Here is a 26,307-nt window from a genome sequence, read left to right as displayed (position 1 = left end):
GTTCCAGATACAATTTTTTTTGTAAAATAACCATAGAAAATTAAGGTTGGAAGGGACCTCAAGAGGTCATTTAGTCTAGGGGTGGGCAGTTATTTCAGGTGAAGGGCCGCTTACCCAGTTTTGGTAAGTTGTCGAGGGCCACATGGCTAGACCTGCCCCTTAACAGGTGCCCCACCCCCTCATCCCCATCTTTGGACCAATGTCCCAGGGTCTTGGCACTAGTGTCCCAGGGCCAGCACCGGTAGGGGCCCAAAGCGCGGTGCAGGCTGGCAGGGGTCTGTGGAGCCAGGCTGAGCTGCACCAGTGGCAGGGGGTAAAGTTGGCCTGGCTTCATAGAGCCCCTGCTGGCCAGGACTCTGTACCCCTGCTGCCCTGCTCTGGGCCCCACTGGTCCTGGCCCCATGCTCCCAGTGGCTCCCTGCCCACTCACTCCCAGTGTCCCCCAGCCCTGTGGTACAGGTGGGGGGCAGTGTGAAGCCCCAACCCCATGCTTGCTAGCAGGAAAGGAGCTGGTGTAGAGTGCGGGGAAAGGCAGCCCCTTGCCCACCTCATGGCTGACACTCCCTGCTGCAGCCACTCACAGCCCACGTGGGGCTGTCCTGAGCAGACACAGGCAGCTCCACATGGGCTGTGAGCGGCTGCAGTACAGGGCGCCAGGCATGGGGCATTGGAGGGGCCAATTTCCACCCCCCCCCACACACACACTTAGCACCAGCTTGTAAGCCACCCCCACTGCCAGCCTGGGCCCCGCGCCGGTTCCAGGTTCTCCTGCTGGGGCTGCACACAGTAGCTGCAGCCCCCCCCGCTTGCTGCGCCAGGCAGTTTTTGCTGCTGCTGCCAGCCTGGAGCTTGTGCACTGGGCAGCAGAGGCAGCGATGGCAAATGTTACCCAGCGTGGCAAGCTGGGGGACCACAATTGCTACTGCCATGTGGGGCTCAGGCTGGCAGTGGGGGTGGGTTACAAGCTGGTGCTGAGTGCAGGGGGGCAGAAAAAAGGGCCCCATGGCCGGTGCCCCGCACTGCAGCCACTCATAGCCTGCATGGGGCTGCCTGTGCCTGCTCAGGTCAGCCCTGTGCAGGCTGTGAGCAGTTGCAGCAGGGAGCACTGGCCATGGGGTAGGTGAGGAGCTGCTTTTCCTCATGCTCAGCTTTTCCCTGGGCTCCTTCCCTGCCTGGGATCTGCCCCTGCCCTTCCCCCTCTTACCTGAGTTTTTTGGCGCGGTGTAGCCCCATGGTCCCAGGCCAGAAGCCCCTGCTGTGTTTCCGGCTGGGGGGGGGGGCAGGGCTGGGTGGGCCCCCACTGTTGCAGGAGCCCATTATGGCTTCCCCTGGGTCCTACTGCCCCTTGCTTGTGTCATTTTGATGGGAACCAAGAGCAGATAAATATTAAGTTTTCTAAACTTTTTAGGGGCCCTGTGGGCCAGATACAATGGCCTCGTGGGCTGGATCTGGCTTGTGGGCCATATTTTGCCCACCCCGATCTAATCCAACCTCCTACTCAAACCCAACTATATCATCCCAGCCAACGCTTTGCCTACCCAGGTCTTAAAAAGCTCCAAGGATGGGAATTCTACTTTACTACCCTTCTACTGGGAGAATTTTTCTTAATATCTAATCTAAACTTCTCTTGCTGCAACTTGAGACCATTTTGCTCCTTCTTCTGTCATCTACCACCACTGAGAACAGTCCAGCTCCATCCTGTTTGGAACCATCCTTCAGGTAATTGAAGGCTGCTATTAAACCTCCTCTCAGTCTTCTTTTCTCCAGACTAAATAACCCCAGTTCCCTCAGCATCTCCTTAGAAGTTATGTGCTCCAGCCCTCTAGCCATTATGATTGCCCTGCACTGGCCTCTCTCCAATTTGTGCACATCCTTTCTGTAGTGGGGGGCCTAAAACTGGAAACAGGACTCCAGATATGGCCTCACCAGTGCAGAATAGAGGGGAAGAATCACTTCCCTTGATCAGCTGGCAACACTTCTCCACAGATCCATGTACTAAGAATATTATATTAAATCACACAGGATTAAAATATCTGCATCTCTGATTAAATTCTGCCTTAAGTGTGTACATGTGGCTCCTAGTCACATCTTTAGGAGAAATAAAAATGCATTCAAGTCCTGAATGTAGTCATTGATTGAATAATTCTGTTTTATAACATATCGGTCTTAGCCCCTCTCTACAAGTTACAGGCATTGCACAATTAACTGAAGACCAGCTACATGTACATAGTAGCTATCGCACAGTAAAAAGCTCCAACCTATAAAGTTAGACCTTGAAAATGTGTACTAACTTTATAATTTGCATAAATATCAGGGTCTCCCCTGTGACTGGGTGCCCCATCATCCACAGGGAACATGGGATAAGCCTCAGGGCTCAGTGTCACAGGATGGGGTCCTCAGGGATGGCCGTGATACTTTGAGGTCATGCCAGTCCTGTCCATTGGGCACCTTCTTTCTCATCTGCCACATCTTGTCGGTGATTATTATGAATAGGGAGGCTGCCCTCAAGTTTATGTTGGGCATAATCCTGGCAAACCCCACTGAATCCTGTGGTTTCTTGGACGCCTTTTGGGATACCTCTCAGGACACCCTCAGCCTTATGGGCTAGACGCATGGCTCCAAACCACCCTCTTACCATGCCTCAAGCCTCACAGATGGCATTCATTTGTTGTCCTTCCAAGACCTTAATTTAGGTTGGCCTTTGGTTATCACTGGGCTCTCCGCAGCCCTCTCTCTCACCACCCCTTGGCACTGGAGTCTGTTCACCCCAAATCCTGTGCCCACTCTGGCACTGGGGTTCCCATGCTGTAGTGGACCCCCAATGAGGCCTCTTCCTTCCCCAATAGCCTCAGCCCAATCCTCCAGAATTATAAGACAGCAATCAAAATATGAGCCCTTAAGCTGTAACATAAAACAAAAACTTCAGGGTGTGCTCTGCCTCATTTAAAATAGTCAAACTTCTTCCCTGTCACTAAGTGCATAGTAGTCAAGGGTACTGGTGAGCTCCTGGATCCCCATTAGCCCTAAGTGCCACATACCAGGCAGCTGCAGCACCTCTGAGCAATTCCTCCCTGGAGGCTCTTTCCCCTTTGGCTGCTGGCAGGAAACTCACTCCATAGTCCCAGCCCTGGGGTTTATGGGCCCAGGGCCCTGTCTCTTCCAGTCAGCTGACCAGCTGCAGGTGCAGGCTAATTCCCTCCTTAGGCCTGCTGCCACAGTAACCTGTACCTGTGGGGTTCCTCCCTGACTGCTAGGGCTCTCTCCCTTGGCAGTTTCAGCCCTTAAAGGAGCAGGCACCTTAGTGCCCTGCGACACTTAGTAGTGTGGGAAGCCCTTGGACCCTGGGGTTTACATCTCCTGTGATCCCTAGGGCTTGGGGGAGCAGGAAATCCCCAGGGTAGGTGGATCGTGGGGATGCTCCAGCTGTAGGTGTTTTCCTCCACCACTAAGGTGGGGAGATCACAGTACAATCCTGCAGCCCTGTGTGGGGCACCCCTGTGATTGGGAGACCCTCAACTAGGGTTTATGGGGCTCCTAGTCATGGGAGCTTGACAGTGCAGGGGAAGCCTGAGATTGGGCTCCCTCTGAACTGGTAATAAGGTGCGATGGGATCTAATTCATGATTTCACAATTGGTCATTAAATCCCATTGCACCTTGAGCTTCCTATATAAGAGGGGGGCCTTAAGGATCTAAAAGGCAAGTATGGAGCGGGGTTGGGTTAATTGTATTTTACAGTTACTTTTCAGGGTAATATTTATGTTTAATTCTTAAAATATGAAGAAGAACTACTGTTTCAGTGTTATTTCCTAGTTAAACGCTGTAAGAGTTAAAACCGTTTCCTAAGTGGTATACTAAGTATATACATAGCATAAAAGTTGAACAGTGAACAGCAGAGCCTTAAAAAGAAGTAGACGTCACTTCTGGAACTGGCCACAAGTGGTGAGCGATGACATGAAGATTAATAAAGTTTGACTGCGAATTTGGCAATTTTTGCCACTTATATTAACTTTTCTTTTTAAAGTGTAGTCTCATACTGAAGTGTTATGAAAATGTTGCATTTGCTACAGCAAATGACAGGTTTTAAGTATTATATGTGTGAGATAAGTAGTTGCTGAGGAAAAAGTAAGTTAGATAAAATTAAAAAGCAATTTACTTATGCAATAGTGTTTGAAATTCTTTGTGGGCTAGATTTAGAATCTGATCTTGCTTTGTTTTTCTGGAAAATTATGGTGTTCTATAGATTGCCAAGTTTTACTCCCAAAGCTTGAGGAGAAAATGTTAAAGACTTAAAATTACATAGTGCTGAGTGAAAAGCCAAAGAGAGGGGCTTGTGTACAGAAAATGCTTATAGTTTTATATATGTACCTGAGGCTGTAATATGAGCTGTGTTCTAGTTCTTTTCAGATCATATTTAAAATGCAGTAGACTTACTGCATCAAGATAACAGGCAATTTTTCATGGTCATGCTACATTGTATTTTTTGTTATTGTTGAGGGAAACTTTCCTTTTTGTGTCCTTGTGACAAGGTATTTAGCAGAATTTGTAGATTTGTTGGAATCCAAAAGGCCATGTTATGAGCACTTCTGCTGGGGCCTCAAACTTGTAGCCTTTGGGCTGTCAAAGCACCCATACCACTTCAGCCCCCATTGTTGAAGGATATGATTTTATGGTAACATTTTCAAGGGAGATAAAGATAATTTATAACAGGAAAGTAAACCTTGGCCTACACAAGACACTATTTTGCTCCTTCCACAAAGCAGGGGGCTAATTTAACAGCTTTTTGGTTTTACACCATCTGGCATTTCAGATTTGGCTTATGAAATGATGTCATACTTACTTATACCAAGCTTATATTGTACTAAAAAGGTTGCATGGGGTTCAGGCTGAGGTAGTTTCACTTTCTAAGGAATGCGAAAAGTTTGGTTTATGATTACTGGAGGCTGAGAGCAAAATTCGGGTGGAGGAAAAATGACTGACATAGCCAGTGTTCCTGCAGGCTCCATGCATGCATTCCTGTGAATGGAAAATAAATCTATACATATACGACCACACACAGTAAGTATGCCTATTCACTCTCCACAGCTGGCACCCAGCGCTCTGCACATCTATGGGAGCTCCAGCTGAGAGCTGATCACAACACTGCTCCTTACTGTGAGTCATATAACAGGGATCATCTACTCATTCCATCAGTGTTTATGCAGACAGCAGTGTCCCAGCCAGAGAACGGGTTACCAAAGGAGAGGGAAGGAAAGGGTCTTAGTGGTATCGCTGGAACAATATGTGTGCCCTTGCTGTCCTGCTGACAGCCATGGCAAGAAAGAGGAGTCACTAACTTAACTGCTTCTTCCCATGAAAGCTCCTGGAAAACAAGAATAGAGAGAGAATTATATTTTCCTTCCTCATTCAAGTAATGAGAGGGTACTTTGTCTAATATTTCAGCTTTAGGTTTGAAGGGGATCTTGAATCACCTGCAGGTTTTAGTCTGAGCTTTCACGTATGCTTATCTATTAAGTGCTTGGCACGCCTTTGTAACTGTGTTGATAATGGTAACTGGAAATAACAATATAGTGTTACCTCACAAAGGAAATAAAAAGCGACAACACTAACTAGGACACTGATTTTGAAAAGGATAGAAGAACTTACATGGATAAATTAGTTTGATTCTGCAAACTCCAGACTAAGACATGCTCAGTTCTTACATATTTAGGAAGCTGTTGGTAAACAGTTTAAGGGACACTTGTGCCATGAACAGGTGTTGCATTTGTAATGCTAAATATGCTGACATAATACTATAAAAGTGAGCATACAAGTCAGCTATTTGTAGCATGACAAAGAGGGTGCAAGTACTAGTACCTGTTTCAAAGACAGACTTCTTAGTAGGGCTACATATTGATCCCAAGGGGAAGAAAACTGGCTCCCTACCTGTCTTAAAGCAATTCCCATTGCCTCTTTAACACTCCCAGAAAAAGCAGGGTGTCCTCAGCAGCTGTGACAAAAATGTTGCTGCTTGGCTCTGCCTATCAGTGGTGGCTCTGCCACAGCTGCTGTAGCCAAGCTGTTGATCTGTGGAACAGGGTGGGGAGAAGGGGGAGGGAGAGGGAATTCCCATCAGCACAGCAGGAGATGGGCTCTGCAGTGGCAGTCAGGTGGCAGGAGTGAGGAGAGTACTTATTGACCCTGCAGATGAAAGGGTGCTGTTTTTGGCAGCTTCTAATTTATCATTTTCCTAAATTCTGCCATAGCCTAGGAAGTCCTAAAGTTGTACATGGCAGGGTCAGGTGCAATCATAATCTAACCTAGATGTGAGAGTGTCGTTAGGCTGCTCTGCCAGGTAACTACCAAAGGATGAAGGGTGACCCAATCGGTTTTGTATTGCTTTTGGGCTGTAGAGGGGTGTGCGCGCTGTGTACTCTTGTTAAGTAGCCCTGTTTCCCTTGTGTGGAGGTGTAGATCCTTTTTTCAGTTGTTGTGAGAAACTGACTCCTTTTGATGTCATGTATGAAGCTGTGGCTTATCAGCGCTTCTCAGAATCAGGTCTACAATGTCTTCCTTAGGAACAATATTTTCAGAGTGCATGCTAGCAATGGTGTGGCTTGCTGTTTAAGTACTCAGTTCCAGGCTGGTGTCTTAAGAATACAATGGAACTCAAGAGCACATACCAGGTAAGTGTTTGAATATAAAGAAGGACTTGTGGATATTAATTTGGACAGACAAGTTCAAACTGACATTCTGTAACATGGTAGTGATTTTTGGTTTGAGTTTTTTACTTAAAAAGTCACTCATTTGTATAATGCTTGTGACCTGAAAGACTACCTATTGTGACGTTCTCCTTATTAAAAATCTTAATAAAAATATAATAGAAGAAATTCCAGGTAACTAGTATATAAATACTAGTTTCCCCAGTTTACAGAAAAGCAATGAGCCCTTTTAAGAGCAGGAAGAACAGTATCGTGAGATCCAATAGATTATTTAAATTGGTCCCAAACTGAGTTTTAAAAGTGGCTTTGCAAAGACTTTTGTTCAGAACAAATTTAGCAGTACAAAACTCAGATTATAAATCAAAATAAATCAGATTTCTTTTCAGAGTATTCTGTATTTTAACAGTGTTCTGCTTAACAACCTGGAAAAGGTAGATTGATTAATATATATGATCCTTTCTGATTATTCAACTGTATTGCTTAAAAATGTGGAATTATTTTTTCCTTGCCTGCTGAATTCTATCTTTTTATTATGAATTAAATATATTTTTCAGTAAAATGTCTACTTAGTCCAATATACAACTTTCTGCTGTTGCAAATTTTATATATGAAATTTGCATTAACCTAAAATTTCTCATGAAACTGCAGTGCACTGCTGGCCACAACATTATTCTAGGACTATGCTTCTTAAACTGGAGTGTGTGTACAGTGATTCCCCACAGGGTATTTGAGAGGAAGACATGTGAAGGAGGAAGACTAGAAAGGAGAAATAAGGAGGAAAAGAAAAAACATGAAAAACAATTCTGCACAATCTCTTAGTTTCTTGAAGGAATAATAGTGTGGTTGTAGCAACTTAGTGTTACCATAATACAGATTGATAGGGATGCAACACCCGCATATGTTTTTAAACCTTAAACTGGAAAACTCCCACAAGGTTTGACTCTTCTCAGACATACGGCTGATACCAGCCTGTGGAGCTCCATTTAACACAGGCACCTGATAATTATGATGACCAGCTGCAGAGGCAAACAAAGTCAGAAAAATGACCTTTATGTAAGGAGTCCTGTGGTGGCACTGGAAGTGTGTTTTCTTTCATGGTGTTTTGACTTGAATTCTATTAACTTTGAGTTGTATAACTTTGAGTGGGTGGTAATATATTCCCTGCAGATTCTGTCCAACTTAAAATTGTCTCTGTATTAAAGTGACCAACCATCCCAGACTTTCTAGGACAGTTCTGCATTTTGGGGCTGTCCCCCGATGTCCCAAAAGACTCCTTGAAATAATAGCTTTAAATTTGGACAATGTCTCCATCTCCTACAGTGTCGAAGTACCAGACAGTGTTCTACTGAGATACCTCACTGCTCTCTGCCAGTTAATTATCTTTCTTGGAAAGTTAATTGACTACACCTGAAGCAGTTAATCACATTCCCACAGTGTTACATTAAGGCTAATTAGTTCTGCTTCTTAGCAGAGCTGATTACTCTACCTGCAGTGCTGTATTAAGGTGGCTTACACAACCTGAAATTGAAAATGATGTCAACTGCATTTGATTCCAGAGATCTGTAGTAGGTTTTGGATTTGTGGAGAATGTGGAAGTATCTCTCTGATTTTGGTACCCAAAAGTTGGCCAACTTATTTTGTATACTTTCCAAGCTAGATATGCTGGTCATCCTTCAGTGGAGGAAAAGTAAGCTTGGAAGTAGCCAACATAATATGACTTTTGGCCTCTCCTTTTTCACTCCTGTCACCCTCACTAAAATTTTTGGCTTATTAAACAGTCTTCTCAAAAACAAACAGACACAGTTCACTAAGAATAAATTGTTCTTATTTCTGTAACCCATGTTTGACTTCGATGGGAGTTTGGGTTGTGCAAGGAATGCAGAATTGAATCCATAAAGCTTAGCTCTAACAGTGGTTCAATTTTATTGATCTCCAGTGACATTTTAAAAAGTAGGAATTTTTGAAGAGGAACTCTTAAATGGACGTACGTGAGAGGATCAAATTTTATGTGCAGTTAGGTTATCCTAATATTTTTGTGGATATAATAGATTTTCCTGTGTGTATTATTTTATTTAAAAATTAGACTTTGTTTATATAAAGATTAAATTTAAAGAAATAATATTTAATGGTTTATCTATGATGGTTTTAAAATAACAGTTGGGCAGAACATAATTTGTTTTAAAACTAAGCCTCTGCCCTGCTATCTTGGTCAGAATTTCCCCTCCCAGTCTTCTGTAGTGTGCTGCCTGGTTGTTGCTCACGTAAGTGCATAGTGCTCCACATTTAATGGAGCACTATGCACTTACAAGGTGACTTGGTGACAAGTGGTCATTCAAGGAACCAATATGAGGAATAACTCACATTAAAGTAGTAATTGTTCAAGTTAAGCATATATTTACAGTGCTTTGCTAGATTGGGACCTTAATTGTGTTTTTAAATATATAAAATTAAGCACTTGAGGCTTATTAATCCTCAGGTGACTTTCTGAGTCCATTACACTGAATTCAGGCTAGAAGAAGTAGAAGGAGTATAGTTTTTCAGTTTAGTTCAGTTTCTGTTCTTTTTCTTATCTAGTTCCACTTTATTTATCACAGTGTCTGTGTTACTTGTGGTGGTGATGTGGCCATTACAGTCCTTCACCTTGACATCTGAGAAATTAATTTGCTGGATGGAGTCATTTTGATGGAGAGGCAGAAGTAGTTAATGTCCTGGTGGAAGCTCTCTAGGGATTCCTTCCTATGCATCCATTAGGGCTGTGCAAAATGGCACCGTTCCTTTTCACCTTGAGGTTTGATGGAACAGTGTTCTGTTTCGAATTTCATTTCAATTCAAAACAAGCTGTTCCGTTCTGTTGTGTCAAAACAGAAAGCCTGTTTTGATGCCATTTTGACATTTTGCTGGGGATAGGGAGTCAGTCCATCTGGGCTGCCTCCCCATCCCCCACACTAGGGAGATGCCTCCCTGCCCTGGGCTGATCTAATGCCAGGGATGGGAACTCAGCCCAGCTGGACTGACTTCCCATCCCCAGCGCTATGGTTAAAATATTTCAACTTCTGAAACATTTCAACTAGCCTTGTTTTGTTTCAAGGCTATTTTGATGACCTTTGTTTCATTTTGATTTTGCTCTTTTGACTTCAAAATGAGTCAAAACAGTGTTGAAACAAAATGGCTGTCGAAATGTCTCACAGCTTTAGTATTCATATGATGAAGATGTCATTGATGAACCTTAGGTGTATAAGGGATGAGAGGACAGCTGAGGAAGAAATAGACTTCAAGGTCTTTCATAAATATATTGGCATACTAGGGAGCTATACATATGCCCATGGCAGTGCTGTTTTTAGTAGGTATGGGGATCCCCCAAATCTGAAATAGTTTGTGTGAAGACAAACTGGGAGACTCCAGTCGGAATAGAAGAAGTCTTCTTAATGGGGATAATGTTCTTTATGGCCTGTAATCTGTTTTCATGTGAAGCTGAATTTAAGAAATCTGTGGAGTCTTTCCAATAAGTGGCAGCTCCAGTGGCATACAGGAATAGGCTAGAATAGTCAGAAAATCCCTCTGTGACAATGTCAGAGTCTAGATGGTGGGACACCCTGAGTTGCTACCTTTTTGGATCTTGTGGATAACAGGTAAAAGTTTCTTGGCCTGGATTTCTGGGAGATGGAAACATTAATCCTCTCCACTGTTTCCAGAGGTAGTATTCGTTAGACCTCAACTCCATGTGATGCTCAACGACTAGGGAGACAACAGATTGATGCCATCATTCATCACCTGCACACATTGCTCGTCAACAGCTTTATTCAAAGTGGAGACAGCTTTGAGCAAGCTCCCAAAAATTGGAGAACAGCCCCAGACATCAGTTCTTTCCACATTTATACACCTTGGTTCATGCTTATTAACATTTACCCCACCTTTGTCCCTCCTTTGTTCCACTCTTACTCATTCCCATCTTAAGCTCCACCTCTGTTTACTGTTTACTTCACTAGCATGGAATTGCCTAGTATTTCACTTATTTACATGTCTTTTTGCTATGAGCACATGCCGAAGACCCTGACCCCAGCTTCTTTCAGTCACTTGTGGCTTCTTGCTGATTTCTTCACCATGTCCAAGGTCTTGCTTCTGCTTTGTCTCCTAACATAGCCGGTAGACTGCATTCTGCTCTTCTTACACAATGAGCTATATAACTTGCATCACTACTATATTGTTAGGAAAATGCTTGCCTAAGCATCTTGCAAGATTACTTTTAACATACCATTCTACTTTGTAGTTAGCAACTTGCTAGGCCTTTTATTCAGCTGCAAATCCAGTGCTCCCTAAGATCCAAATACTGTCACTCTAACAGTATTGTTAAGGGGTCATTTAGTTTTTCCTGTTGTTGTGCTGTATGGTCCTTGGTCAGGAATTTGTAGAATTCCATGTTGGAAAGTTGTTTCTGGGCTCCCTGTATGCATGTTTTGTCCATGACAGCAGTGGCACCCCCCATATCATCCTGTTTATGATAATACCAGGGTTGTTTTTCAGGCTGAGTATAGCTTTCTGGACATGTGTAGATGAAATGGGGCCCTGAATTGAATCAGTGGGTTTTAAAAAACACCTCTTCAATTTAGGGTGAAGTAAACCCCCATGTTGTGCACACACCCCACTGACTTACCTGCCTCTCCAGTGGGGAGGGGAGGGCAAGCTGCTGGTGGGCGGAGCAGTCCCTGGGCTGCGGGGAAGGGGGGGCTGGTGCTTACCTCTGCAGCAGTTCCAGCCCCTCCCACCCCCAGGCAGCACCCACCCACAGGCACTCAGCTCAGGCAGTCCCAGGGGGCACCGCAACCATGGAGGGAAGCACCAGGCCCCTGTGCAGCTCAGGCAGGATCTGGTGTGGGGGGAGAAGAAAGATCAGGCTCACTGCTTTTCTTGAGCAGGCTTCCCACAGAGATGTGGAGCTGCATGGAACCCGGTGCTTTGCTCCACAGCTGTAGGGGCAGCAAACTAAAACTCCTTTAAGGAGTCACTTAAGGCGCATTATTAAAAATCCTTCAAGAAGTCCCTCATTTAAGGTGCATTATGACGCCAAATTTTCTAAAGCGGCTGGAGTTAATGGGCAATATGCTGCCAAGGTGTGCAAACACTGACACCATTAAAGTGGTGCAAAAGCATTTAGCCCACTTTAAAGTGTTGTGCACACAATCCTCCTGTCTCATCTACACACGGCCTCTGTTCCTAGTTATTTCCTTATGGCCTTAGAAAAGAATAAAAAATGCACTGCCTGTGAATTGAGTAGTTTTCAGTGACCTGTAGGATTATCAAATCCAAATGAATGTTTTACTAAATTATTCATTGCCTATAGAACTCAAGGGTGTTTCAGTACTGAATTTCAAAGTACTATACTAGCTATTACTGCCTTAGAGCTGTTCAGAAAAAAAGACTTAGATTGGCAACTGTTTTTATGTGAAGCTGCATTTATTTCATTGAGTTGAATTTAAACACCTTTTGTGCAGAGATATGGTCTGCAAAATTTTAGCCAAAAAGGTGAAAGCTTCGTAAGTGGTAGAAAACAGGGGGCTAGAATGGAAAAACGTGCATAACCAAAACTTGTATTTACTAATATTCTTTCCTCAAAATCTGAATGTGTGTTTCTTTTACTGATTACAGGTTGATGCCTTGAGATTACGACTGGAGGAAAAAGAAACTTTTCTTAATAAAAAAACAAAGCAACTGCAAGACCTCACAGAAGAGAAGGGAACCCTGGCTGGAGAGATTCGAGATATGAAAGACATGTTAGAAGTAAAGGAAAGAAAAATCAATGTCCTTCAGAAAAAGGTAAGACAAAGAAATGTTATGAGAAACTAGATGATAATGAATTAATTTCCTAGAGTACCTTACTCTTAATCTAGCAAAAAAACAGGGACTATTCTCTTTAGCTCATTGAAGTCCGCCCTCCTGAAATCTAGGGCTGCTGCCTTGCTGCAGGCCTTTGCCACCTTGTGCTGGTTGGTGAATTCCAGCAGGCGATGATCATTGTCGCCCAAGTGGTCGAGCACCCTCAGCCCCCTCACCAGGTCGTCACCCATGGCCAGCATCAGGTCCAAAAAGGCGTCTCCCCTGGTGGGGCTGTGCACCTCCTGGGTTAGATGGAGGTCCTGCATTGTGCTTAGGAACCTACGTGAGCGGTCAGACCTGGCTGACTGCTCTTCCCAGGAGATGTCCAGAAAGTTCAGGTCCCCTGTGACGACCACATCCTTTGACTTCATTACCTCCGTGAGCGGACTTAAGAATTGCTGGTCGAGCTCTTCTCCTTGGTTGGGAGGTCTGTAGTAGACCCCCACCGTTCAGTCTCTTTCCCCTCGACTGTATTCTAACCCAAAGCATTTCAGAGTGCCCCTCCTCTGATTCTTTGTTAATTGATGAGGATGGGTATTGCTCCTTAATATAGAGTGCCACGCCCCCACCTTTCCTTCCTATCCTGTCCCTCCTGTACAGCCTGTAGCCCTTGAATGTTCATGAGTATAAAATATAGTTCTTTTTTTTTTCTTTTTAGTGACTTAATATTATTACATCAGGGTCTAATAAGTACAGCAAATTCTCCACCTTTCTCCAATTTTTTGTAGAAAGCCCTGGGCTGCACAGTAACAACCCTTTCAAACGGATTTTTATTCTGCTTGATTAAAGTTGTACAGTTTCAAGTTCAATCAGCTGAAAGACAGTGTATTCTCTCATCTATGGTTACCCATATATAAAGCAGCAAATAGTAGCCTTTGAAAGTACCTGACTTTTCAATGAAAATAACAAATCTAGAGACACACTGCTACTCCTAACTAAATATTAGTGTTCACTCATATTACAGTCTAGTAAGTGCTTTCTTTGGAATGTGCATAGTACACAATGAGATAAATATATTCTCATAAGAAGTAATTGCAAAGTGATTGATTCCTTAAGATTGACAGCACTCTTTCAATTTATCTTGAATAATATATTGAATCAGAAAATGTCTGAAGTTCACGTTTTGTGGTAAGGGCCAAATTCTTGCTTTACTTATGAATGGACCGATCAATTGGAATACTTGTTCAAAGAAAGTGAGTCAAATCATTCTTGCGATCATTCAATCAAATTTGGGTGTACATTTGACTGTCTTGGGAATTACTAGTTAGTAAGCATATTGCTATAATATCTAGGTGTTGATTTACACTGACATATCGCAAAATAATTATGTAAGGTCATAATTACAGCACGAATTTATTTCTAGGGAAGGAATACAATGCTTAGAAATGTTTTCAAAATGATGGTCAGGTCTCATTTACAGCCTGCTATGAGACCTTCAGGAGTATACGATTCACTTCCGACATGTTTAGAGATAAATTCATTCACAGATGATTTATCTAAAGAAAGTTTAAACTGAAACATTATCCTCCTTTTTTTCCCCAATTGTTTAAATAAATTCAGATCTTGATACTATAAAGGGTATGTTTGCTGTTTATTTTCCTTATGTCTGGTGTATGGTCCGCAAGTAGAAATTCTGTAGGTTCAGACTTTCCTAACAAAATTAAGAAGTTAGTTTCCTTATTGAGCCCATCCATATTTAGACTGATTATACAAAACTTCTGTAGTCCTTAAACCACCCCCTTTTTTTGCTTAATTCATTGGCGCTTCTCACCCTTTTGCCAGCACTAGCTATTTGAGTCTGTCCTTCATTCATTAGAGTGGTACAGGACATATGTGTTTTTATGCTCTATGATAGACATTTTGAGATTAGTGGTTCAACTTGACCATATTGGATGTGTATCTAGCTGGGGTAATGTAGGCCCAGCACTCTTTCCTGCTTATGCAGGGGGTCGGACTCGATGATCTATTGAGGTCCCTTCCGACCCTAGCATCTATGAATCTATATGCAAGGTTTGTGTTTTTTTTCCCCACTCTGCTTATTCAAAGTCATTTTGTTACACAAATACCTATCAATCTACAGTATTTTACAGTGGTAGCCTGAAGTATTGCAGTGTTGCTGCTGTAATATTTTTATAACAACTGCATAACAGCAATTTTCAAACTTTCCATTGTGCAGACTATGCTTTTAAAGCACTCAATCTCATGGTTCATTTCCCCTCCAATTTATGTCAACATAATGTCATCTTGATATAGCAACTGTTTACAGGACAAAGTTGCATTTGGAAGCTATTTTAATATTTAGCTGTCTTTAATGCAGTAAAGAGAGCCATGTTGGTCTGAAGTTAAGCATTGTTGGTCTGAAGTTAAATAGAAGACAGGGTAAGGTGGCACCTCAAAGCTCCTATATACATGCAGGGAGACTGCTCAGATGCTCTGGAAATCCAGCGCATCAGAGCAGATTCTATTAATCAGATCTCCGGGAACACAGAAATTGATCTGCTCTGGCAGCCTCGTGCATCATGTTTGTTAGCATCACCACACATTTCTGTGCTAGCAAAATGGTGTTGGGGCTCTTTGAACTAAAGCTCATTGGACGTGTTTTATTTCAGAGTGCCCCGCTGCCATTTTTTCAGCACAGGGCTGCGTGGCAATGCTAATACACGTAATGCACAAGGCTGCCGGAGCGTGTCAATTTCTGTGCTCCAGCAGACTCAGTTAATTGAGTCTGCTTGGACACACTGGATTCCCAGCAAATTGGAGCAGGCTCCCTGCATGTGTCTAGGAGCCCTGAGGTGCCACCCTGCCCTGTCTTCTGTTTAACTTTAGACTAACAATGCTTAACTTCAGACCAACATGGCTAACTACCTCTCTTTACTGTATTAAAGACAGCTAAATATTAAAATAACTTCCAAATGCAACTTTTCCATGTAAGCAGTTGCCATATCAAGATAACATGATGTTGATGTGAATGGCTTCACTAATTAAAGTGCCCGGCTTGCTAATTAAAGCACCTGGCACCACTTCCGGGAGCACATGTAAAAATGCCCTCAGAGACTAACTTTTCAGAAAGACAAACTTTTGTAGCCAACAACCTACTTTGTCAGATGCTGAGGAAGTAGATTCTTGCCTATGAAAGCTTACATGTTTCTGAACGAGTTAGTCTCAAGGTCCCATCCTGCCCTGCCTTCTTCCTTAATTTTTTTTTTCTCTTTTTAAGCTAATCACACTTTTAGCCTTCATTTTTTTCTCCTCCTCCCTACTGTTCTGTTATTTTCTTTGGGGTCTCCTTGTGGTTTGCTCCTGCTGTGTTCTTTTTCTTTCTCTTCTCCTCTTCTGTGGGCTTCCATGATACTTAACTCCCTTCTCTCATGCTTCACTCATTTGCAGTCATTGGTCCTTTGGATACTCCTCTCCCACTGTTGTCTTTACAACCAGTGGAAGCCATCCATTTGGATGCTTAGCATCGAAGTTACATCTATCCGTCACCAAGAAAATGTACCTTCCAAATAGAACCAGTGAAAAGCAATATGAACATAGGAATTGATTTTAAAGAATACGGTTGGTCTGTCTAGTGGGCTATACTGTCTTTTCCAATGAACAAATTGAGTATCCTATCTTTTCCAATGAACAGACAGGAGAACTAAGTAACACTTGGCTGTGTAAGTGGGAATACTCACAGAGTAATAGCCAACTCTGTGTAACAAAGGACCATAACATTGTTTTCTATTGCTGCCCTGGGTTCTAAATTCTAATCCAATTCTAAATTAATCATGCTTGATTTTAAGGAGGAGGCACAGTTTGTTCCACAGGATTTAAAACTATTATTCAGTAGGCCTGTGCAAAGCAGCTAAAATTCACTTTGGATTCAGCTGATTTGGGAGACAGTGATTCAATTCGGTGATTTGAATCACTGTCCCAATTTGATTTGGTCAAATCTCTGAATCAGCTAGGCCAGGCCTATCCCCCACCCCTCTCCCAGCCCAGCCATGGCTGCTCCACCTGCCCCAGCTCCCAACCCTTGTAAAAAAAAAAAAAAAAAAAAAAAAAAAAAAAAAAAAAAAAAAAAAAAAAAAAAAAAAAGCCCTGGCTCACCAAGTGCTTCCAGAGTCAGGGGGTGATCCCTGCTGTCCCCCACTGCCCCACATTATGTGGGGGGCTCTGCATGATCCCCATGACCCCTCTCTCATTCCCTCAGCCCTCTCATGGTTGCCCTGCATGGGCCAGCTCTGGCCCTTTAAGAAAAAAAAACAAACCCTGAAAAACCCTTGAAACTCACTGCTCCTGCTGGCGGGGGGCGATCCCCACTGCCCCCTAATGCTCTGCACCACATGGGGGGGGGGGCTCTGCACAAGCCCCCAAAGCCCTGAGTCCTCTGGAGGAGCAGTGAGTTTTCATGGCTTTTCTCTTAAAGGGCCAAAGCTGGGCCAGGCAGGGCACTCATGGGGGCCTGGGGGAGCAGGGGGTGGGTTAGGGGGTTTATGACATAGCTCCCCATGCAGCATGGGGCAGTGAGGAGCAGCAGGGATTGCCCCCCCACCCAGAAGCACCTGGTGAGCACCGGGGCTTTTCTTTTAAAGTACCAAGCTGAGGTGGGCAGGGGGCAGCCAAGAGGTGGGTGGGGGAGTAGGGAAGGGAGGGGTCGGGAGCTGGCAGATGTCCCTCCATAGTCCCCTTCCCAGCCCCCCCTCTTCTACCCCTAGTACTTACCCGCTCAAACTCAGCTGCAGCTCCCTGCTGCAGCCACCAGGGACTGCCCGAATAATCAGAGCTCTCTGAGTCTTTGCTTTGAATCAATTCAGACCTTTAAATTGGTCCCCTGATTCGATTTGTATTCTGAGATTTGGCTACTGAATCAGACCGAATCTCCTCTGAATCAAATCACCATCCAAAGCTTTGCCTAGCCCGATCAGTAAGATCTTAAACTGACCTAACTATATAAAATTTTATGTTGAAGTGTGTGCAGCTCTATATTACTTCACTTCTTTAATAGGTTACTCTAATATGCCTTATTTAAAAATACAAAATTTAAGGGAATAAAATTCCACCTTGTGATGAAAGTGTTTAAATTTTATTTGGAACAATTGTTTTGCTTGAAGAGTAAAATCATTCTGTTGAGTGCTCACTAATAAGGATGGGAATGAAAAAAAAGCACTGGCAACATTTTCACAGGCAGGAGGTTTCTGTTGTACATGAAAAATTAAAAAAAGCCCACAGAAGAGATGTAGTGTGTCCTACAGAAAAAACATCTGAACACATATAAGATAACATGTAGCAAGAGAAAGTAATGGGCTAGATAATGAGCTGATAATGCACTGTCCTTTTATGCAGTGGTTTCAGTGTCCTTTGGCCAAATTGGAAAACCAATTATATTCAGCATAATTGGCAGTCTTAAGGGAGGCCCAGGACTGGAACAGCATGCATTTGGAGGGTTTGTATCAAGATGCATTGGCATGGAATAATAATAAACTTATGTCAATGTCAGAGGTGCAGTATTACTTAATATTTCTTTCTTTTCGAATCTTTGGCACTAGTATTTCATTTTAGTGCCAGTAAACCTGGGTATGCTGCTTTAATAGCCATGTTTAACATGGCAAAGTTAGTCTTACACCTCATATCTGTCAGTTTAGCATGCAGAGGGGCAGACCTCAGAAATCTTTGTGTACCACTTACCAGTACATACCAATTCTGTGACTACGGCCAAACTGTAGATTAAAAGGCCAAGGCATATTCAGTGTTCACAGGAGGTAGAAAGTGCTGAAATGGATGGCACTCCTTCTCTGCTTTCAATTTATTCCCTTTTATAGCAGCTAATCCTGGTCAATTTCATTCCTTTTGTTTTTAATCTATAAATTCTTGTCACATTTCCCTGGAGTATGCTTTTTTTTTTGGTGTAGAAAACAGGAGCCATTTGGAAAGAGAAGAAGGTAGAGGATGCTCTGTAGGCTTCTCTTAGGATAACAGCTTATAGAAATTCTTCCAGGTTGTTCTTTGGAGTGAACATGAATAAGATAATAAATATGGGCTCAGAAAATATTTGCTCTTATACAGCACAAAATTTTTCATGTAAAATTGTTATAGTTTCCATCTTTAATAGTTCAAGTTTCATGATTGATGAGGTGCTACATGACAAAGGGCCCTAACCTCGTAGTTAATTAGACTTTGTAGGAAATGTCATAAAGTCTTAACTAAAAGGCAATAATTGGAATGTGTATACATAGTGACTGGGCTGTGTACCCTCAACAGGCTTTACTGCCCAGACTAAATGAAAATGTATTTAAAATACACTGTACACTAGGTTGCATGTCTTATGCTTCTATGCCCTCTAAAAATAGTAAATTTATAGTTTGTTTATTTTTAAATATACTAGAATAAACAAATAGTTCTTAATCTTGGATTTAAAGCTTGACACCTTATCAGTATTATTAATCGACACAAGAAAAGGAATTCTGGCTCTGAATCTATAATATTAATGTTTCAAAACTGGAAGAAATGAGAGACCAGTTTGTTTCGTGGCACCTTAGGACCTAGCTTGGCATACAAGCCTTGAATATATCACTCGTATAGGATGTATCTGATTTTTTGTGGCATTCTAGGTTAGGAGTGTGGTCTCTCAATCCCATAACTGGCTGTAGGGTATTTAATAGCAGCCAATCTAATTGTTAGAGAACAAGGCAAATGTGCTGAAAATACTTAGTGTTGGCAAGGTGCCTGGTGGCACAGCATGGGACATTATAATAAACTGTGCCATATTCTGTCAGAGAGTTCTTAAATAGGGTGTTACAAGAATTAAGCTTGGAAATAACCAAATCATAGTGTTTCACTTTAGTGCCACAGTGAGACAACAGATGCTGCATTATGTAACTGTTTCTTAAAGCAAGCCAATGTTCTGACAACAGATTGCATATGTTGTTTAAAAAATTATGGGAGTCTAGTATTAGACTCTTGCAAGTTTTGATGACATTCTGAAGCATGCTAAGGTGACTATTGACTTGTACATTACATGAAGAAAGAGCACGCATAGAATGAGATGCCCTAATTAAGAATGCTATCTTCAAAGTATTGAGTGCTAGAAAATTTTGTCACCAACTGCCAGGGCCCAAATTTGCTCCAGAAAAGATAATATTATTTAGACAGTCTAGGATGAAAAGGAGGGTAGTATTATATAAAGCTGTTTTTTATCAGTGTATCATTATCAGTTTAACCACATTAGGTCATACAGTTGATGTCAGAGGCATCCTCGGTTGTTCTATAATGGGACTCAGCCTCAGCATACTTAAATAATGCTTATAATACACATTACAGCTATCTAAGTAACCAATAAAACCAACAGAGCATAGACCCAATTAATCTGTCATAATAAGGGGTTATTAACTTGTGTACCAAGATCTCCTATGGGACTGTGAACAGGCTTTGGTGGGATCATAACTTCTTTGTTGTCTCCTTTGTTTTAACATTTAATTTTTTTTCTCAGTCCTCATGTTTACAGAAAAACCTAAACAAACATAAGGTAAAGGAATAATGCCAACCTGAATTTGCAGATGGCCTGAAACAATTGCCTTAAGAGATGTTAACCAAAATGCAATGCATCTTGTGATTGTGGAGTCTGCATTTTTCCTAATATGCCATGAGGTGTGGCCATGGGATTTTTGCCAGGAGATTGGCTGGTTTGCTAAAGCTAAGGATCTGACTTTTTTTTTCCTCCTTGCTATACTGGGACCTGCTTGTGGCGGTCTCCTGAAGTATCTATCACCTGTCTTTCAAGAAGGTGCTAATTGGATTCCCTAAACAGTTCCATTAAGATTTCTGACCATACTCTTTTCTCACCTTGCCCTGCTCTTCTATGGTTTTGTTGCTTGCAGTCTTTTACAGCAAACTTAGACTGTAACACTCACCAGAACAGTGTCAGTAACTTCAAAGGAAGCAAGCTATAGATTCCACTGTGATTATAATCTTTAAAAGGAGTGAGCAATGAGCCATTTGGTAAGCAAGCTTCCATCTTGTATTTGGAATTCCTTAAGTTCTCAAAACCAGAACACTACTTTATTCAATGTCAGCCCACAAGTCATGAAAATTGTGATCTTTAGAAATAGTATCACTGCCAAACAGTCAATCTGACAAGAAAATAATATGGAACTTTTCAATACACAGTTCTCACAATTGGGTCAGATTGACATCACTGTGATAGCATTTGCCCTTATAGTGTCTGTGCTCTGGCAGACAAGGAGGGACAATAAGGCCCTAGATGCACTTGACATCCCAGTAAGTACTCTGCTTAGGGACCTACCAAATACATGATTTCATGGAAGTTGTGTAATTGGCAGCCTTCTGTGAAATACCCAGTTCACTATGAAAAAGCGTGGAGAACGGGCTATGTTAAAAAAGCTGAAGAGCCAGAAAAAAGCTGTCTCCTAGAAGGGGAAGGGGAGGGGGAGGGGGAAGAAAGCAAGAGGAAAAAAAGGCAGACTGCCCATCTCCCGAAGCGGGCGGGGAAGAAAGGTGCCTGTCTCTCTGTCTCCAGAAGGGGAGGGGGGAGCAGGGTAAAGCCTACCAAAAGTCCTCTTCTCCTGAAGAGGGGGGAGGGGGTAGGGAGTGGGATGATGGCTGGAGCAAAGTAAATTAGAGGCTGAGCCCCTTACTTTGCCTCAGTCCAGAAGCCATTCAGGGTCAGCCTGAAAAAAAGCAGGCATGAACACAAAGACTGCCAAGTACATGTCAGTGGCAGACTGTGCCAAGCAGTATCCTGAAGGTGCCCTACACGCAGACGATGACAAACTCTTCTGCATCACCTGCAACCCAACCCTGGATGTGACTAGGAAAGGCAGCATCAATTGGCACCTGGAGTCAGATGCACAAACAAAAGGAAAGCTGCTGCAGAGGTTGACAGTCTAAAGAAGAAGCAAGTAACCATTTCCTCCTCCTTCAAGACAGAAGGACACCAATCCTCAGGACAACTACTGCAGCATGTTTTTTTTTTTTTGTATCAGGGAGCTGGACTGACAGGGACCTCCTTGTATTTCAAACTGAGCCAGTCCTCATCACTTCAGTCAATTTTTCCACCATATCTCAAGCCATAGTGTGAAAGTACTTTGCAACTATGACGTTGATGTTAACCAGGTCTTAGCCTTCCTCTCTGACAGTGCCATGTACATGTGTAAGGCTTTCTCCGACATGCTCCAGGGAATGCTGCCCAATGCTGTTCGTGTCATCTGCAGAGCGTACATTCTCTCCCTAGTAGGTGATATCTCGTGCACACAGTTCCCCAAGGTGGACAGCCTGGTGTCCTTCTTCAAGAAAGTCTTAAAGCACTTCAGGGTGTAAGATCTGCTTACAGGGACTCAATCACTAGTCAGTGTGGGGACCCATGTGCTACTCTGTTCCTGCCACCAGAGCCTATCCTCACCCAGTGAAACTCATGGTTCAACACAGTCTGTTACCATGCCAAGCACATGCAGTACTACCAGTGGTTCATGGGTGAGGAGCTGGACATTGCACTCAATGCAATGCCTGCTTGAGCTCTGGGATCTCTTGGGGAGAGCTGACCTTCAGGATCAAGTGACATTCATTGCTGACAACACCACCTTGTTCATGGAGCTCCTGACGTGGTTTAAGTGAAGGCAGACTGTGATCCACCAGGCATACAACAAACTGGAGTTGATCAGCTGGGTGGAGGACAGGGCATCACAAGAACTGTCAAGTTGTCCTCAGGACAACCAGCAGAGACAGGAGCTGTTCCAGGCAGTAGCTGTAAAACTCAATCAGTATTACAGGTACAACCCATACTTTCCCCTGCAGCTCAGACAGTCAGCTGCCCCCTTTCTGTGTGCTGCTCACATTTTGGACCCCAGCCAAGTGTTTCTGGGACCTTCAGCTCCTGACAGCGATCGGGGAGGGCAGACCATGATGGTGAACGTGCCACTTACATAAACTTTGTGCAGGAGTGCTGGATACCTGGGAGTGTGCTTGAGTTTTGGGATTCTGCTGTCCATGACTGTTTTCCCCACCTATATGCCCTGGTCAGGCACTATCTCAGCATCCGAACATACTCAGTTGAGGCTGAGCATGCCATCTCTGCCTATGGACAAGTGTTCACCCTACAGAGCAGCCGGGTGTAGCATGGTTATGTTTAATGCCTGAACAGCCTCTCTTAAGGTTAGCATGGGTTTCAGTTACCTGCTTTTTTTTAATGTCCTGTAATAAAGTATATATAGTTGGCTTTCCTTCCAGTTCATGTTGTGCATAGTACAGGTTTATTTTCCTAAGCTCTTTCTGTCTATACTTTAATTTAAGTGCTGATTTAGTAAGTGTATATACTTGGTGTTAGTATAGTGTTGGTGTTCCTCTTCAATAAAATTTACAGTTGGTAATTTTTAAACTTCATTGTCTCCATTGCTTTATTTTAGCCAGGTAGCTAGCTTTACACTTCAGTTGGGTATGGGAACTGTTTAATTGACAGGCTTAAACTGTTTGTTTACTTTCATTATCACTTTCTGCCCTTTAAAGAGGGTGATAATTACTGAATAAAGGCAGGCAGCTCCAGCCAGGGCTTTTAATCAATGCCTGGGAGGGGTGGGGCTTGCAGCATCCCTCAGGCAATCAGAGGCATGGGGGCACTTTGCTCCTCCTTTAAAATGGTGGCCCCAGCCGTGTTACAGCTCTCAGTAGGACCATGAATTTGGTAGGTCACTTACTGTGCTGTATCTTCAGGCCCTTTAATACTTTTATAAATTTGTCATCATCAGCACCATTTACCCTATTATTTTGTTATCTTCCACAGAATTTCCTGGGAAGGTGGCGAATCATGTTAAGAAAGCCCCAGCATCCTCCCAGGAAAAAACTCATCAACAGCTATAATAGGCAGTTCCACACAACCAAGGGAGGGAGCCAGGTGTATGCCTTCCTTACCCACAGCTGGTTCTAGGAATTTGTGATGACATAGTTTCAATCGCCTACTGTCAGTAGCACCAAGACATGGCTTCTTTCTATCTCTGGAGCTCTGATGAGGTCGGTAGTTCTGAACCAGGGGTGTCAAAGATATGGCCTGTGGGCTGCATCTGGCCTGCAGAGCCATTTTACCCAGCTCACAGGGCTGGTAGAGGAGCTGGGCAACTTGGGGTGGATCCTGCTGCTTTATGTCCAGTAACAAGGGAATATCTAAGGATGCTGAGACATATTTTAATATATCGTTTTTTAACATATGCACTTACACTGTGGTTAGCAGTTTTGCAGAATATGTCAAGTTGGGTTGAGTTGCAGATACTCCAGATGTTAGGGCTAGGATACAGAATGACCTAGATAAAGTAGAGAAATGGCACACAATCAATCCAATGAGATTCAACAAGGACAAGTGCAAAGTCCTGCACTTGGGGCAGAATAATTGCATGTAGAAATATAGACTGAGAAATGAGTGGCTAGGCCACAGTTCTGCAGGGAAGCACTTGGGGATTACAGGGGACCATCAGCTACATGTGGACCAACAGTGTGTTCTTTTTTGCAAAAAAAGCCTCCTGATTTGTATTAATAGGAGTATCAATTCCAAATCAAGAAAAGTGTTTCTTTTTGTCTATTTAGCACTGCTGAGACCTCACCTGGAGTACTGTGTCCAGTTTTGGGCCCCATACTTCAAAAAGGATGTGGCCAGTTTAGAAAGAGTCTAGCTCAGGGGAACAAAAATGAGTAGGGGCAACGGAGGCAATGTATGAAAAAAGCTGAAAGAGTTAGTATGGACAAGAGAAGACAGGAGAAGATTCGATAACAGTCTTCAAATATCCGAAGAGCAATTATAGGAGGATAGAGATGGACTTTTCTTTGTGGCCATAAGGGACAGAACTAGGAGGAATGGCCCCAACCTTCAGCCGAGGAAATGTAGGTTAGAGGAACTTTAACTATGAAGCTACCTAGTGAAATTGTGGAATTTCCATCCTTGGAAGTTCTTAAGAGTAGAATTGACAGTTACTTGGCTGGGATGGTTTAATCAGGGATGATTCTGCCTTGAGCAGGGGGCTAGACTAGATAACCATGTGTTATTCCTTCAGGCCCTACTTTCCTATGATTCTCAGTTAGCTAAAAAATTGTGACAAATATGTCTTCAAACAGCTTCCTGTGAAGAAGCTGAGTATTTAAGAGTTCAAAATTGTTATAAAATGCTTAAAGTATGTATGCGATTTGTATAACAGGACTGAAATTAATGAGTCTTGCATAAGTTTCATAGATTTCATAGACATTAGGGCTGGAAGGGACCTCGGGAGATCATTGAGTCCAGGCCCCTGCCCAAAGGGCAGGAAGTCAGCTGGGGTCATAGGATCCAAGCAACATAAGCATCCAATTTACTCTTGAAGGTGTTCAATATAGGTGCTTGGACCACCTCCGCTGGCAGACTGTTCCAGACCTTGGGGGCTCAGACAGCAAAGAAATTCTTCCTTATGTCCAGCCTGAAACGGTCTTGCAGGAGTTTGTGACCGTTCGACCTAGTCATCCCTTGGGGCGCTCTGGTGAACAAACGTTCCCCCAGATCCTGGTGCTCACCCTTGATAAACTTATAGGTGGCCATCAGATCACCCCTGAGCCTACGCTTTTCCAGGCTAAAGAGTCCCATGTCTCTCAGCCTATCATCGTAAGATCTGTTTTCCTGACCTCTGATCATGCGTGTGGCTCTTCTCTGGACTCTCTCAAGCTTCTCCACATCCTTTTTGAATTGTGGAGCCCAAAACTGGGCGCAGTACTCCAGCTGCAGCCTCACCGAGGCTGAGTACAAGGGGAGAATGACGTCCCGGGATTTGCTCGAGAAGCATCTATGGACCAAACCAGCGTTTTGGTCGCTTTATTAGCCGCAGCATTGCATTGCAGGCTTATGTTCATCTTGTGGTCAATGATGACCCCCAAGTCTTTTTCTTCTGTAGTGCTAGCCAGCATAGCACTGCCGAGCCTATAAAGATGCTGCAGGTTTTTCCTCCCAAGGTGGAGAACCTTGCATTTTTCGGTGTTAAACACCATGAGGTTCTTGTCTGCCCATTTGCTGAGCTTGTCCAGGTCAGCCTGGATCACCCGCCTATCTTCTGGCGTGGATGCTTTGCCCAAAGTTTGGTGTCACCGGTGAACTTGGCCAGTCCACTCCTGACTCCAATGTCCACATCATTAATGAAGATGTTGAACAGTATGGGTCCCAGGACAGAGCCTTGAGGGACCCCACTGGTTACAGGGCACCACGATGAGTGATGCCATCGATTACAACCCTCTGGGTCCGACCACAGAGCCAGTTTCCCAGCCAGCGGATCGTGGTGGAGCCAAGGCCACAACTGGCCAGTTTAGCCAAGAGGTGATCATGGGATACCAGATCAAAAGCTTTTTTGAAGTCAAGATATATGACATCAATCTCTTCTCCCTTGTCCAGGTGATAGGTCACCTGGTCATAAAAGGAAATGAGATTGGTCAAACAAAACCTACCCGCAACAAACCTGTGTTGGCTATCCCTTAGGATGTTAGCCTGGGCCAGTCCATCAAGGATGGCCTCCTTAATAAACTTTTCTAAGATCTTCCCCAGCATAGAAGTCAGGCTAATGGGCCTGTAGTTAGCCGGATCCACTCTCGTCCCTTTCTTGAAGATCGGCACCACATTGGCCTTCTTCCAGTCTTCAGGCACTACACCAGAGCGCCAGGAGTTTTCAAAGATCCGTGCCAGGGGCTGGGCTATGACGCTCGCCAGCTCCTTGAGTACCCTGGGGTGCAGATTGTCAGGGCCGG

At 43.5% G+C, this 26,307-nt stretch overlaps 1 protein-coding gene across 1 annotated transcript in view; it reads left to right on the top strand.

The window, feature by feature from the left end:
• The window catches only part of ERC2 (ELKS/RAB6-interacting/CAST family member 2), a 1,102,519-nt gene that overhangs the window by 422,147 nt on the left and 654,065 nt on the right, over positions 1-26,307 (top strand). The window contains exon 7 of the mRNA XM_090022087.1: positions 12,343-12,510. Within this exon, the coding sequence (XP_089878213.1) occupies positions 12,343-12,510 (168 nt within the window). The remainder of the gene's footprint in view (positions 1-12,342; positions 12,511-26,307) is intronic.

The sequence above is a fragment of the Crocodylus siamensis genome, chromosome 11 (genome assembly GCF_052110815.1).
Source record: "Crocodylus siamensis isolate JL-2025a chromosome 11, ASM5211081v1, whole genome shotgun sequence".
NCBI lineage: Eukaryota > Metazoa > Chordata > Crocodylia > Crocodylidae > Crocodylus > Crocodylus siamensis.
This window is presented reverse-complemented; position numbering and strand designations above follow the sequence as displayed.